We start from the raw sequence: 15,508 nt of genomic DNA, 5'->3' as shown, positions 1-15,508 counted from the left end.
AAGGGGATGCCCAAAAAAAAAAACAGACGCCGGCGTAAAAAACGGACACTGGCATCAAAAACGAGACACCAGCGCTGTCTCGCAAATTTTTCGGCATTTTGTGGGACATTCACAAATTTTTCGGCAAAGCGAAACGCCCCAAATTCGCCCATCACTAATAGCTAAGAACAATAATAGTACATTTTATGCACAAAGAAGACTTGACAGATTGTTACTTACAGCCCAGACAACAACCAGGCGATGCCCTATGAAAGGATCAAGATTCCAGTAAGTGAAAGGTAAGAAAGTGATGTAAAACACTTCTTGTCCAAGAGCAGCGGCAAATCTGAAGAGGTAGTACAGAAAATAGTTCTGCACCCGGTATTTCTTGGTATTGACCTAGAACAAAAAGCAAAGAATGGTTAGAAGCAGCCATTCTCACAGCAGAACCACCACCAACAAACCAAAATTGTATTATTAATTTCATAACGGTGCATGGAGTAAAATTATAGTCACCCTGTGACTTTCTGTCTATTACAAAACAAAGGCATTAGGGACTGGGCCTGGTACCAGCAGATATAATACAAAGAATTGCTCCTGGTACAGATGTACCTTCTATGCTGCATTACAGCTCCTGTCATCCTTTCTGTTACACTGTTGAAGATACTGGGATGGGATTTGTAGTTTTGTAGCAGCTCAATAAAAAAAAATCTGTTTAAAGGAAAACTATACCCCCAAAATGAACACTTAAACAACAGATAGTTTATATCAAATTAAGTGGCATATTAAAGAATCTTGCCAAACTGGTATATATATTTAAGTAAATATTGCCTTTTTACATCTCTTGCCTTAAACCACCATTTCGTGATGGTCTGTGTGCTTCCTCCAGGGTCGGACTGGGCGGCCCGGGGCCCATCGGGACTTCTGCCACAGATCCCCCCCTCCGGCAACCCCACCGCTGCGCGTGGACGCATATGCATCGCGCATGCACATCAAGGCGTGTTAGCACGCGTCGGCTCTCGCACTGGACTTGCCAGGAAGAAAACCGGGTGTGGATCTGGGCCGACAGAGCCCGCTAGAGCTGGGGGCCCACCAGGGTTTTTCTCGGTGTCCCGTCGTCCCAGACAGACCCTGGCTGCCTCAGAGATCACCTGACCAGAAATACTGCAGCTCTAACTGAAAGGGTAGGACTTCACAGACTACTTCCGCACGATCTGACGCAATGTGCATAAACGCAGGCGTCACGTCGGATGCGACAGAAATAAGGTAAGTAATGGAAATGTCGGATGAAGTCGCAGCATTGATCCGACGCGACACAGCTGTCGGATGCAGACGCAGCGTGCAGCGTCTGCATCCGACAGTTGTGTCGGATCAACGATGCGACACCATCCGACAATGCATTCACATGCCTTATTTCCGTCACATTCCGATTTGACACCTGCGTTTTTGCTCGTCGGAACACTCTAAAAATGTCCGTGGAGTTCCTCCCTAACAGGAAGAAGTGTGGAAGCAAAAGACAGGTGTTGCAAGGCACTGCAGCAAGAGAACAGTTCAGGAGCAGTTATGAAGTTAATAGCTACAGCTCTTGTGTTGGGCAGTGACACACGGGAAGATTTGTTGCCCATGATTTTTTTAGACACAGCTTCGAGCGACAAATCTCCCAAAAATGCCTCTCCATTGCCGGTAATAGGAATCACTGGCGGTATAGCCAACTGATCGCTAAGTCACCTGAAGTTTCCTCTGGAGGCATCTTCGGGTGATTTACTGATCAGTTGGGCATACCACCAGCAATTTCAATTACCGGCAATGGAGAGGCATTTTCTTTAGATTTGTCGCCCGCAGCCGCGTCTAAAAAATTGCTTGCGACAAATCTTCCCGTGTGCCACTGCCCTTACATTAAATGATCAATAATGTGCAGAGTTGGCCGGAAAAAAAAAAACTTTGCAGACAGGCCTGAGCCACTGAGGTTATGCCTCTGGATTATGTAATAAAAAAGCATTAATGTTCATTAACCTATAGCATACCTCCCAACACTTGAAAAATGTGTTGGGGGACAAAAACACTAGCCGTGCTATGCCTGGCAAAAAATGTTTAACCATGCCCATTTTATGGCCATACCCCCTAATTACCTTGTCCATTTTACAAAATGTGGCAGGTTATTAAAGTTTGAACATATTTCCAGTGGCGGAACTACCGAGGGAGCAGGGGGTGCGAGCGGGCCAGGGCTTGCACCCCCTCAGGGCCCCCCAGCAGTCCGCGCGCCGCTTATTCCCGGCCAGTTCTGGGTGTATGGATGGGGGTGGGGGGCCCAGCTGCGCGTCCTGCGCCAGGGCCCGCCGCCCTCTAGTTACGTCACTGCATATTTCTGGAAGTTTAGGGCCATGCTTTGTGTGTTACAACAGCTTTGCCAACAAAGCTGAAATTGCCCTTTAAACTGCGAGTTTCCCCAAGAGGTCTGCTTATCTTAAATAGTTGCAATTGTATCTTGCTTACACGTATCTTAAATTGTTACAAATGTATCTAAGTGCAGGCACTGAGTGCCTCTCTGCCACAAAGTCTCTTGTTTTAATTAGAAACGTTGTATCATTTTCTGGTGTCAGTGCAGAAGATCAATGAGAAACTAGACATTACAGCTAGAAACCTGGGACTGGCGGCTGAGCTGTCAAAATCCATACTGTCTCGCAGAAACAAGACAGTTAGGAGGTATGCTATAGCAAGCAATTAGCAGGTAGCATTTTACTACAAAGGCAAACATCACTGGTTGCTATTGGTTACTCCTTCTGGGCAAACCTAGGGACATGGACATGTTTACTAACAATGGAGATAAATATCTCCTTCAATGTTGCCTATAGCAACAAATCAGATCTTTGCTTTTGTTTTATAACTTGTAGGTGACTGTCTGATTGCTGACCACAAGTGCCTTGTATTACATACTGTATGGGGGTATGTGTTATAAAATAAACAATATGGCTGTTGCATTGTATTAGAATCTAGCATTGGTCCTGTTTTAGAGAAAGACATCAAACTGTTCCTGTGGGGTCCTACTATATCAGGAGCATTTGCTACAATAGAAAAAAAATACTTATATATACTGTAACCTATGGAAGCTTTGCAAACAAGATCCTGAAAACTAAATGTCCTGCTGCAAACTACTTACTGATGCTGCAAGATCCAGTCCAAGAGCAGGAGCAGTTGGATGCACTGGAATTGTTAGGGTGAGGAAGTGTGCGGTATTTCTCTGAACCAACTCATTCCGGGCAGCAAATTGGAATGTCCAACTGCCAAGCCTCATGAGTTGTTTGCAGTAGGGAAAATATCAGAAAAAAAGAGCAAAACCTGTTTGTGAAGCATTTTTTTTGCAGCTGTATTTGCTCCTCTTTAACCAGTTCTTATGGACTACAGGTCCATTTTACATGGCAGGAGGAGCAAAAAGCAAGAAAGCTGCTTAAAACACTTAAAATATATGAAGCCCTAGGGAAAAGCAGTGGTTAAATAGATTCAGGGGACGGATTCAGGAACAGGGGTCTTTTCATCACTGAAACTGTTCCAAGTTTTTATTGAAAGCTGCAACTCTGGGCATGGTTTGAGCACTGAGCGGCATGTGATGTTTTGGAATTATTATGCATTTTTAATGCTTTAAAGGAGCTCAAATTATCCCAGGAAACACAGTGTCAGCTGGTTATGCTCTTATACTGTCCTTTTCTAGAGTGGACGGCATTTCAATAAATGCAGCAGGGAGTGTGTCATTTAGCTTTTAACATGAAAGAGAGTGGGAATGAAGCGCAAATAGTTGGCAGGGGAATAGCTAAAGTTAGCATGACTGCTATAAGAAATGGAGCAGGACCATAGCAGCAGCTAGGACAACATTACTATTGTGTGTCTGGAGAGGAAGGCAGGCAAGCCCTTTCACTGGCTAGGGGAAGTTCATGGTAAGAAAACAAGGATTACTCACACATACAAACCATTTCATTAAGTGACCACGTCACTCACCCCACATGGGCACACACAACTTATACTATGAAGAAGCACAAGTGTTCTCTACCCAGAAAGTTTGTAATTACGAGAAAAATTATACACATAGCAAGATCCATGGCGCTTGAAGTCATACAGATTTCTAGTTGACTCCCAAGTTGATTTTCCAAGGGACCTGGAATACAGTGGTTATTACCAGACAGAATTTGCTCTGCCACTGCCTCCCACTGGTGTGGGAATATATAGGGGTCATAAGTGATACTTAAATTACAGTAGCTACACCTCCTTTCTGATCCATGAGATCTGCCTGCTGGGACATTCAATGAACAAGTACATGATCTGCCGTTGTAGGATCTCTCACTGAACAGCCTTTCTTGGCTTCTATTGCTTGCCTAGATTATAGCTGGATATTTTTTTGATATAGCTTCAGTTTATAACCACAAAGGGCAATGGTCTTCTTGACATCCAGGAAGAATTTAGATTTATATGAACCATTGCAAAATGTATGGAAGCTTCTACTCATCTGTACAGTGAACAGACATGGCCTGAGTTAGGTTGCCACCTTTTCTGGACAAAAATACCGGCCTTCCTATATTTTTATGGTTTTTCCCTAAAAAAAACAAGCAACATTTTTACAGGGCAGGTGGCAACCCTAGGCCTGAGGCCTTAAGAGATAGATGTTAGTTATTTAGGGCCCAATAAATCCTCTGTAAGGGCACATTGGCCCTCTCTGCAAGGTGTTGAGAAGCATTATAGGCTCAAGTACCTTTGTGATGGATGTATATATAATCCTACTTATATGGCGTGATGAGAAACTGTCAGTGTCTGACTGGCACACTGGGGGCTCATCAGGGTTGCAAGATGAAGGGCCCTCCTGGCAAGAGCCCCGCTCCAAACATCCAACTTCCCCCTACCGTACATGCATTCACCTTTTAAGATTTTCTTAACTGGGGGAGGCAGATCGGGGGAGTGGGCCTGGGCACAAGGGCCGGGGGCCACATGTCCTGGTGTCCCACCAGCCCAGTTAAACCTTGTGAACTGTCCACACAAGGAATATGAATTATAATAAATAATATATAATATAAATACACAGAAATTAAGTGCAATGTGGAAAGAGACATAGTGGAAGGTTGTCCCTTTCCTGTAGAGCTTAAAATTTAAAAACATTCACAATTTTGCATACTTTTAGTGCTTATATTTGCTTTGTTAGATTAACTCACAGATATATTTAGGCAAGATGATGACAGCCGGGCTTTATATTATTGCTACCCAACTGGTGGCTCTTCGGCAAGTACAGCTGCCATTATCCAGGTTGAGATCTGTTTGGCTGAGAAACCTCCAAGGCAATGACTACAGGGAGTCTGGTTCAATTATGTGCTAAATGTATCATCTGTCTCTGACTGTACAGATGCAAATGGGCATCCAAGAAGGAAAATAAGGATTAAATGAACTATGGTAGGTATGAATATTAAGAGTAGTACAGGTATTTATGACATGGCTGGTCATTTGCCAATGGTCCTGTTGGGTTACTGATATGCATTTGCACATTTACTATTTACACTCTCTGAAAAAATATGACATTTTAAATGCCATTCATAGATTAAATTCTCTGTCTTATTAAAGCTATTTTTTTTTAACTTTGACTTACAGTCCTGATGAAATAAAGCCAAACATTTAGCTAGTTAGATAAAAGAAAGAAAGAAAGAAAGAAAGAAAGAAAGAAAGAAAGAAAGAAAGAAAGAAAGAAAGAAAGAAAGAGGAAAAATACAGAAATAAGGTGGTAGAGGAGTTAAAAGGGTTGTTCATCTTCCAAACTTTTTTTCAGTTCAGTTATTTTCAGATTGATCACCATAAAGACTTTTTTCAATTGCTTTCCATCTTTTCTTTTTACAATTTCCCTAAAATGTAAGTTTAATGCTCCTGTCTCTGGCAGCTCAGTGATCCCGGAGCATCCGAACTATTACAATTTGCTATATTTAGTTGATACAATTAGTTGATACATTTTTCAGCAGTATCTGTGGAATATTAGCAACTATTGTATCATTTCTAACAGCTGCCTTTAACGGAACTCAGGGATTTTGCTCAGCAGGGACAAAGATAATAAATGTATGAAAAAAATGTATTAATTTAGAACAGTTAAAGAGTTAGCGACCCCCCACCCAGAGCTGCTTTAGGAGAAAAATTAAACTTTACACTTTAATATTATAAAAACAATCACAAATAGAAAGTAAATGGAAAAAGTCCTGATTTCTGGTGAACAAACTGAACTGAAAAAAGTGTTTGGAAAATGAACAACCCCTTTAACAATAGTAGTAGCTGCTGGTTGCCCAGAACTTTACTCAAATCATCACAGTTAGTCAAACAATTTTCTATCTGAAAATCCATACTGCATCAAATCCTTCTGTATTAAACTGTCATTCGTTTTCCCCAAGAGGCCTGCTTATCTTAAATAGTTGCAATTGTATCTTACTTATCTTAAATTGTTACAAATGTATCTAAGTGCAGGTGCTGAGTGCCTCTCTGCCACAAAGTCTCTTGTTTTAATTAGAAACGTTGTATCATTTTCTGGTGTCAGTGCAGAAGATCAATGAGAAACTAGACATTACAGCTAGAAACCCGGGACTGGCGGCTGAGCTTTCAAAATCCATACTGTCTCGCAGAAACAAGACAGTTAGGAGCAAGCAATTAGCAGGTAGCATTTTACTACAAAGGCAAACATCACTGGTTGCTATTGGTTACTCCTTCTGTGCAAACCTAGGGACATGGACATGTTTACTAACAATGGAGATAAATATCTCCTTCGATGTTGCCTATAGCAACAAATCAGATCTTTGCTTTTGTTTTATTACTTGTAGGTGACTGTCTGATTGCTGACCACAAGTGCCTTGTATTACATACTGTATGGGGGTATGTGTTATAAAATATACAATTTGGCTGTTGCATTGTATTAGAATCTAGCATTGGTCCTGTTTTAGAGAAAGACATCAAACTGTTCCTGTGGGGTCCTACTATATCAGGAGCATTTGCTACAATAGAAAAAAATACTTATATATACTGTAACCTGTGGAAGCTTTGCTAATAAGATCCTGGAAACTAAATTTCCTGCTGCAAACTACTTACTGATGCTGCAAGATCCAGTCCAAGAGCAGGAGCAGTTGGATGCACTGGAATTGTTAGGGTGAGGAAGTGTGCGTTATTTCTCTGAACCAACTCATTCCGGGCAGCAACTTGGAATGCCCAACTGCCAAGCCTCATGAGTTGTTTGCAGCAGGGAAAATATCAGAAAAAAAGAGCAAAACCTGTTTCTGAAGCATTTTTTTTGCAGCTGTATTTGATCCTCTTTAACCAGTTCTTATGGACGACAGGTCCATTTTACATGGCAGGAGGAGCAAAAAGCAAGAAAGCTGCTTAAAACACTTAAAATATATGAAGCCCTAGGGAAAAGCAGTGGTTAAATAGATTCCCTAACAGAGGACGAATTCAGGAACAGGGGTCTATTCATGGGGCCATCACTGAAACTGTCCCAAGTTTTTAATGAAAGCTGCAACTCTGGGCATGGTTTGAGCACTGAGCGGCATGAGATGTTTTGGAATTATTATGCATTTTTAATACTTTAAAGGAGCTCAAATTATCCCAGGAAACACAGTGTCAGCTGGTAATGCTCTTATACTGTCCTTTTCTAGAGTGGACGGCATTTCAATAAATGCAGCAGGGAGTGTGTCATTTAGCTTTTAACATGAAAGAGAGTGGGAATGAAGCGCAACTAGTTGGCAGGGGAATAGCTAAAGTTAGCATGACTGCTATAAAAATGGAGCAGGACCATAGCAGCAGCTAGCACACTGTTACTATTGTGTGTCTGGGCAAGCCCTTTCACTGGCTAGGGGAAGTTCATGGTAAGAAAACAAGGATTACTCACACATACAAACCATTTCATTAAGTGACCACGTCACTCACCCCACACGCACAACTCATACTACGAAGAAGGACAAGGGTTCTCTACCCAGAAAGTTTGTAATTACAAGAAAAATTATACACATAGCAAGATCCATGGCGCTTGAAGTCATACAGATTTCCAGTTGACTCCCAAGTTGATTTTCCAAGGGACCTGGAATACAGTGGTTATTACCAGACAGAATTTGCTCTGCCACTGCCTCCCACTGGTGTGGGAATATATAGGGGTCATATGTGATACTTAAATTACAGTAGCTACACCTCCCTTCTGGTCCATGAGATCTGCCTGCTGGGACATTCAATGACCAAGTACATGATCTGCCGTTGTAGGATCTCTCACTGAACAGCCTTTCTTGGCTTCTATTGCTTGCCTAGATTATAGCTGGATATTTTTTTGATATAGCTTCAGTTTATCTTTTAACCACAAAGGGCAATGGTCTTCTTGACATAAAGGAAGAATTTAGATTTATATGAACCATTGCAAAATGTATGGAAGCTTCTACTCATCTGTACAATGAACTGACATGGCCTGAGTAGGGTTGCCACCTTTTCTGGACAATAATACCGGCCTTCCTATATCTTTATGGTTTTTCCCTATAAATAACATTGGCAACAAGCAACATTTTTACCGGCCAGGTGTCAACCCTAGGCCTGCAGCCTTAAGAGATAGATGTTAGTTATTTAGGCCCCAATAAATCCTCTGTAAGGGCACATTGGCACTCTCTGCAAGGTGTTGAGGAGCATTATAGGCTCAAGTATGTTTGTGATGGATGTATATATAATCCTACCTATATAGTGTGATGAGAAACTGTCAGTGTCTGACTGGCACACTGACTGGCTCTTCGGCAAGTACAGCTGCCATTATCCAGGTTGGGATCTGTTTGGCTGAGAAACCTCTAAAGCAATGACTACATGCAGTCTGGTTCAATTACGTGCTGTCTGTCTCTGACTGTTCAGATGCAAATGGACATCTAGGAAGGAAAATAAGGATTAACTGAACTATGGTAGGTATGAATATTAAGATTAGTACAGGTATTTATGACTTGGCTGGTCATTTGCCAATGGTCCTGTTGGTTTACTGATATGCATTTGCACATTTACTATTTACACTCTCTGAAAAAATATGCCATTAAAATATTTGTAATTCAATGTGCCTGTGCAGCATTTACATTTTAAATGCCATTCATAGATTAAATTCTCTGTCTTATTAAAGCTCATTTTTTTAACCTTGACTTACAGTCCTGATGAAATAAAGCCAAACAAGAAAGAAAGAAAGAAAGAAAGAAAGAAAGAAAGAAAGAAAGAAAGAAAGAAAGAAAGAAAGAAAGAAAGAAAGAAAGAAAGAAAGAAAGAAAGAAAGAGGAAAAATACAGAAATAAGGTGGTAGAGGAGTTAAAAGGGTTGTTCATCTTCCAAACTTTTTTTCAGTTCAGTTATTTTCAGATTGATCACCATAAATAAAGACTTTTTTCAATTGCTTTCCATCTTTTCTTTTTACAATTTCCCTAAAATGTAAGTTTAATGCTCCTGTCTCTGGCAGCTCAGTGATCCCGGAGCATCCGAACTATTACAATTTGCTATATTTAGTTGATACAATTAGTTGATACATTTTTCAGCAGTATCTGTGGAATATTAGCAACTTTTGTATAATTTCTAACAGCTGCCTTTAACGGAACTCAGGGATTTTGCTCAGCAGGGACAAAGATAATAAATGTATCAACTAAATGTATTAATTTAGAACAGTTAAAGAGTTGGCGACCCCCCACCCAGAGCTGCTTTAGGAGAAAAATTTAACTTTACACTTTAATATTATAAAAACAATCACAAATAGAAAGTAAATGGAAAAAGTCCTGATTTCTGGTGAACAAACTGAACTGAAAAAAGTGTTTGGAAAATGAACAACCCCTTTAACAATTGCAGTAGCTGCTGGTTGCCCAAAACTTTACTCAAAACACAGTTAGTCAAACAATTTTCTATCTGAAAATCCATACTGCATCAAATCCTTCTGTATTAAACTGTCATTCGTTTTCCCCAAGAGGCCTGCTTATCTTAAATTAGTTTTGCCCTCTGCCTTGAAAAGCTCACGAGTGTATATTTGCCAGACTCTTTTTACTCCGAGCAACTTTATCCCCATGCACTGGAAGGCGGTGTTGTATGTGTAATGTGTAGGTAAAGGCAATCACTAAGTAGTATAATTGTAGTATGAATGTGTCACAATTATTCAAAAAGGGATCACATTCTCTGCCAGTAAATTATCAACCAGTTAGCCTGACATCTGTAGCGGGAAGCTTTTTGAAGGCATATGAGGAGAATGTAAAAAGAAATATATCATAACCAATAAAGTAATTACATACATTGCCAAGGCTTAAGCAGGCATATGTGATACAAGAGTTATCTTGTTTCTCTGGAAGTAAAGTAGAATTTGACCTAGAGAAATGCACTCAGTGCAGTATACTGCTTCCCAGGAGGAAATAAACTGAAGACAATGAGCAAATCTGTATTCAGACATTTGGCCACATACATTTGTACACATTTTACCCTATACTGGCTGATGTGCCAAACGCTAACCTCCTGATACACTGTGCTTAGGCCTAAAGTGCTGCTGGCTGTCTCCTAGTTCAGGGTAAGGGCACACGCTAAGATTCAGGGAGATTTAGTCGCCCGGCGACAAATCGCATCTTCTTCAGCGACAAATCGCATCTTCTTCGGCGACTAGTGGAGAGCACAACTTTCCCTTGTTTGTTATAGTTTATACAGGAGCAGTGACCAGCTCCATGGTGTAGCTCCCACCCTTCCCAGCTATAGTCAGGTGATCCCACTGGTGGCTAATAAAAGGGCAGCCAAGTTTGGGAGTTTTACTTTGAAAGCAGCAAGTAAGTTGCAGGTAAAACTTAGCCCCATAAAATGCATAAAGAAGCAATAGAATTCTTAATGAATCAGATGCAATTTGAGTGTAGTACTGGCCAGATATGGGATAACTTTGACGTAGTCGGCCAGCTTAAATATATTGCAATATATGGACAAACAATCCCTGTGTTGTTTAAAGGGTAAGGCATTTTTTAGTAGCAGTATGCACAACATGTCTCAATGTCTTAAATATATTGATAAAGGTTGAGTGCAGATATCTGTATTTGACTATATGTATTTTGTGGTCACAGCCTCATTGCACCCCCGCCTAATGGTTTTAAAAATTAGTGGTGAGCACAACTTTCCCTTGTTTGTTATAATCTCCCCGTAAAGCCTTCCCGCCGGCTAGAACCTAAATTGCCGGTGGGATGGCATTCGGAGCACTTTGTTTTCCGAAGTTGCCCGAAATTTCCATCCTATCCAGCAGGAAGGCTTTTCAGGGAGATTAGTCGCAGAAGAAGAGGTGATCTCCCCGAATCTTAGCGTGTGCCCTTCCCCTAAAGGAGTTGTTTAATTTAATTAAGTATGGTATAAAGAGTGGGCCTCTGAGACAATTTTCAAATGGCCTTCATTTTTCTGTAGTTTTCAAATTAATTAGCTTTTTGTTCCTCAGCCTTCCAGTTTCAAATACCAGCTGCTATTTGGTTACTAGGGTTCAGTTTACTCAAGCAACCAGGCAGTGGCTTGAATGAGAGACTGGAATATAAATAGGAGAGGCCCAAATAGAAACATAAGTAATAACAAGGAAGAATAAACGGTAGCCTTATCGAGCCATCTTTATTGGCTCAGTGACTCTGAAAGCTGGAAGGAGGCAGGAATAATTCAATTAACTATTAAAAAAAGAAGACGACGACCAACTGAAAAGTTGCAGGAGATTTGCATTGCCCCACTTACTATGCAATGCTATACGGTTTCATGGACAAACCTGAAAGTTTTGTTTACTTATTTGTGCTCTGCATTCCACTGAAGCCTGGGAGTCGGGTAAAAGACATGAATGAAACAAAGTCATGCTGCTGCTTTGGTTTCTAACAACTAGCAAAGTGAAAGAGCAATTAAAGTTTATAAATGGAGGATATGAAAATCACAGCTTACTCAAGGGCACCTCTCATTGGTTTCCAGTTTTTAGCAAATTACATTGTAAGAATAACTGTTGGCACCCCCAGGAATTTTTTGCATGCTTGTGTTGCTCCCCAAAAAGAACCCCAGCCTTTTTTATGTGTGAATGTGTCTCATGAGTAAAAAAAGGTTGGGACCTCCGCTCTGGAGAATGGCATTATAGGTAGTAATCAACATCTTTTTATAAAGAACTAATCGTGCCAAACATATTGTGTTCCTATGCAAGATCCACACACTTACTCCATGGTGAAACTCACAATATTGTATAAATGAACCTCATTTTATTTGGTACCACGCCTTTAGTATAGTGTTACAAACAGTAGCTCCAAGCATGGGCTGACATAACAAAACGCCCATTGTTAAGGGATAGTTCACCATAAAATTTTGCATGATGTAGACAGTGGAATTCTAAGTCAACGTTTCAGTTTAAAAAAACAAGAAAAAACCCAAAACATGTTGTATTGGTGTAGCAGTTAGGCTTAGAATTAGAAAGGTTGTCTGTTACAGCCTGACTTAAAAAATAAGACTCTAGCAAAGCCTTTAGAGGCAACCTGTTTATTTATTTTTTTGCTGGGTCAGAAAACCATGAATAATAAGAAACAGAAACCATTTATAAAGTGGCTTAGAAATAAGTCCCCATCAATTACACTAGGTGATGTCTCAATGCCGTTCATCAACTCACAAGCATAATATGTCTGTTTAAATAACACTCCTGTTAAAGTTTCACTGCTTGGGATGTATATAATGAAACATACATCGATTAGGATGCCATTCTGTTTCCCTAGTCCACACCTTAATGCATGGTTTAGTTTCTCATAGGGATGGGCAGCACACCACATGTTGCTGAACTACTACTCACAGAATTTGTCAGTGGAATACAGGGAACTGTAGGTATAACACAGTGATCCCCAACCAGTGGCTCGCGAGCAACATGTTGCTCACCAACCTCTTGGATGTTGCTCCCAGTGGCCTCAAAGCAGGTGATTGTTTTTGAATTCCTAGTGCTGAACAGAGTCTCCCATAGGCTGCCTGTGTACATGGGGGCTACCAATAGCCAATCACAGCACTTATTTGGCACCCCTAGGAACATTCTTCAGGTTTGTGTTGCTCTCCAACTCTTTTTTTACATTTGAATGTGGCTCATGGGTAAAAACGGTTGAGGACCCCTGGTAGAACATACGACACATAACATTTTACTGGTTATTTGGCAATGACCAAAAATACTTTACGGTTCAGGCAGGGTAACTGGTTTCTAATGAAATCCTTAACATGCTGGTGATATTTAAATTATAATAATGATAATAGTTCAAATGAACTCAGTGTAGTTTGCAGTATTCATTTTAATTAATGACCAATTGATTAACCAGTGTCCACGATTAACTTCCATAATTTAGTGGCAACCATACTCAAGAGGAAACTTCGGGCGACTTCGGAAAACGAAGCGCCACGAGTGCCATGCCGCAGGCGATTTTTCATTCTAGCAGGCGGAAGACAGGGGGAAGCAGTTTGGGGAGATTAGTCGCCCCAAAGAAGAGGCAATTAGTCGCCAGGCGGCTAAATCTCCCAGTGTGACCTACACTAAAAGGGTAAGTCTCTGGCCATGCATTTACAACCCCAATGAGTATTAAAGCCTGAATTTTGTTTCTACCAAATAGAATGCATTCCATTTACAATTAAGAGTCCTTATGGAGAAGGTGGCTTAATTATCTTAGTTAAAGAGCTTTGCAAAGGATTTTCATTTTACCTGTTTGAGTGCTCCATTTGCATATGATCCATTGCTGTGGTTGGTGTTGCCATTCTGCTGGGTAATTCCATTGCCCCCTGTGGTCTTGCCCCTTCCTCTTTGATTGGTCTCTAAAGGATAATTCCCTAGAGAAGTCCCATTAGCCTCACCCTTTGGCTGCAGGCTCAGTCCACAGTACCTCTGGAATTGGGCCACCAGCTGTGGATCCTGCAGAGTTGTCAGCAGCTGGGCCATATTCTGTATGACTAAATCCAGGGGAGAGGCACAGAGAACCGTCCAGCCTTTCATGCACTTTGATCCACACTCATACAACAGGTTGCACACAGGAGAGAGAACGTGGGAAAGTGAAGTACAAGGCGGTCCTAGTGCCTACGCACACCTTACTCATCCTTTACCTTTTCCTGCAGGTTGGGGAACAGCATTTTCCTCAACATTGCATTCACCTGACCAGTATGTAGATGAGCTGAGACAGGTCCAACCAGTTTCTTTCTACTAGCAATCCATCATGCACAGAACCACACTGACTATATAACTTGTGTATAAGTAGGGTGCTAAATATACTCAATAAACTATGTGACTGTAAAGCAGAGAATGCTGCTTCTATGCAAATCTGCATTGAAACATTCCAGGGATACTGTACATTATTTTTACATAAGACAGCACATTCTACATTATTTGTCTGTTTTGCTGGGAGGCTTTTGTTGTAGTCGATGAAAACTTCAGCCAGCTCAAGCTATATGGCAGCTCTTAGCTAATTTTAAATATAAACACACAACGACGGTATATTCTGCATATTCAATCATTGAGACTATGTTGACTTTTTATAGGTGAACAGATACACACAAGTCTAACATCAACATGTGCATGGGCGGATTAATGAGAAGCGAGACCCCTAGGCTACAATTTCTACAGCGTAGAAACAGAACATAGCACAGAAACCCCTAATATATCCATCACAGTTACCTGTTTCTTTAAAAAGTATGAATAAATGCCATTTTCTATGCTGAAATCCAGCTGTTTAACAGTTCTTCTCTTTCTGCATCATTTGAAATCCTGGCAGGGAAGGAGGGACTAAAACACTGATGTCACAAATTGTACCAACTTCTTCACAGCTTACAGACAGCATGCACTACATAACCCACAATGCATTGCACTATGACGTTCCGTTTCCTTATTGAAATCACGTGTGCAGGGAATTGTGGGGTTTGGAGGATGCAGGCTGAAGACAGATGGTTGTTCATACAAAGTAACAGTAGTCAGCCAGCTCAGCAAAGTAGTCAGACAGATCAGCAGGAGAGCAGGGGGCTAGGCTTAGAGAATTGTTCCAAACCAAGAAAAATCATGAATTTTAATTGATGTATATTGCAAAGTTGCTTGAAAATATGTTTACTTTTGAAAAAGCTTAAGTTATCTTTTCCCCTTTAAAGAAAAGAACAACTTTGTGCTGGGCCCTCCCCTGCAAAAGAAAGTAGCAAATCGTACCGACCCCCTTCCCAGCACAAGCTTTGTCAATTAAGTGCTGTTCACTTTCCTACCTGAGAGCTGGTGGGGAGTGAAGTTTTTTTTTTTAAGAAGCCGAACCCGTGGTCCAGGCTCCCCTGCGACCACGGTGTCTGCTTCCTCTATTGTTACGCCACTGGAAAATAAAATAATAATTGAAAAAGCTAGATGGGCCCCTAGACTACAGTCTAGAGTAGCCTATTCATTTAGAGTGCCCCTGTAGACTGGTGTAAAGATGGCTGCACTCACTGGAGTGATGAATCAGTGATGAAATAACAGAACACTAGCTGCCTAAATGCAGAATTGCAACAGTGGGTGAGCTTGGTGAATGGGGGTTAT

General features: G+C 41.0%; 1 protein-coding gene across 1 annotated transcript in view; it reads right to left on the bottom strand.

Moving 5' to 3' along the window:
- The window catches only part of sgpp2.S (sphingosine-1-phosphate phosphatase 2 S homeolog), a 29,945-nt gene extending 15,301 nt beyond the window's left edge, over nucleotides 1-14,644 (bottom strand). Inside the window, 2 exon segments of the mRNA XM_041564962.1 lie at nucleotides 220-378; nucleotides 13,670-14,644. Of these exon segments, the coding sequence (XP_041420896.1) occupies nucleotides 220-378; nucleotides 13,670-13,903 (393 nt within the window). The 5' untranslated portion in view covers nucleotides 13,904-14,644.
- Between the last annotated feature and the right edge of the window lie 864 nt (nucleotides 14,645-15,508).

Source organism: Xenopus laevis, chromosome 5S, assembly GCF_017654675.1.
Source record: "Xenopus laevis strain J_2021 chromosome 5S, Xenopus_laevis_v10.1, whole genome shotgun sequence".
NCBI lineage: Eukaryota > Metazoa > Chordata > Amphibia > Anura > Pipidae > Xenopus > Xenopus laevis.
The sequence above is the reverse complement of the archived record's forward strand: the minus strand, read 5'-3'. Positions and strand labels throughout refer to the sequence as shown.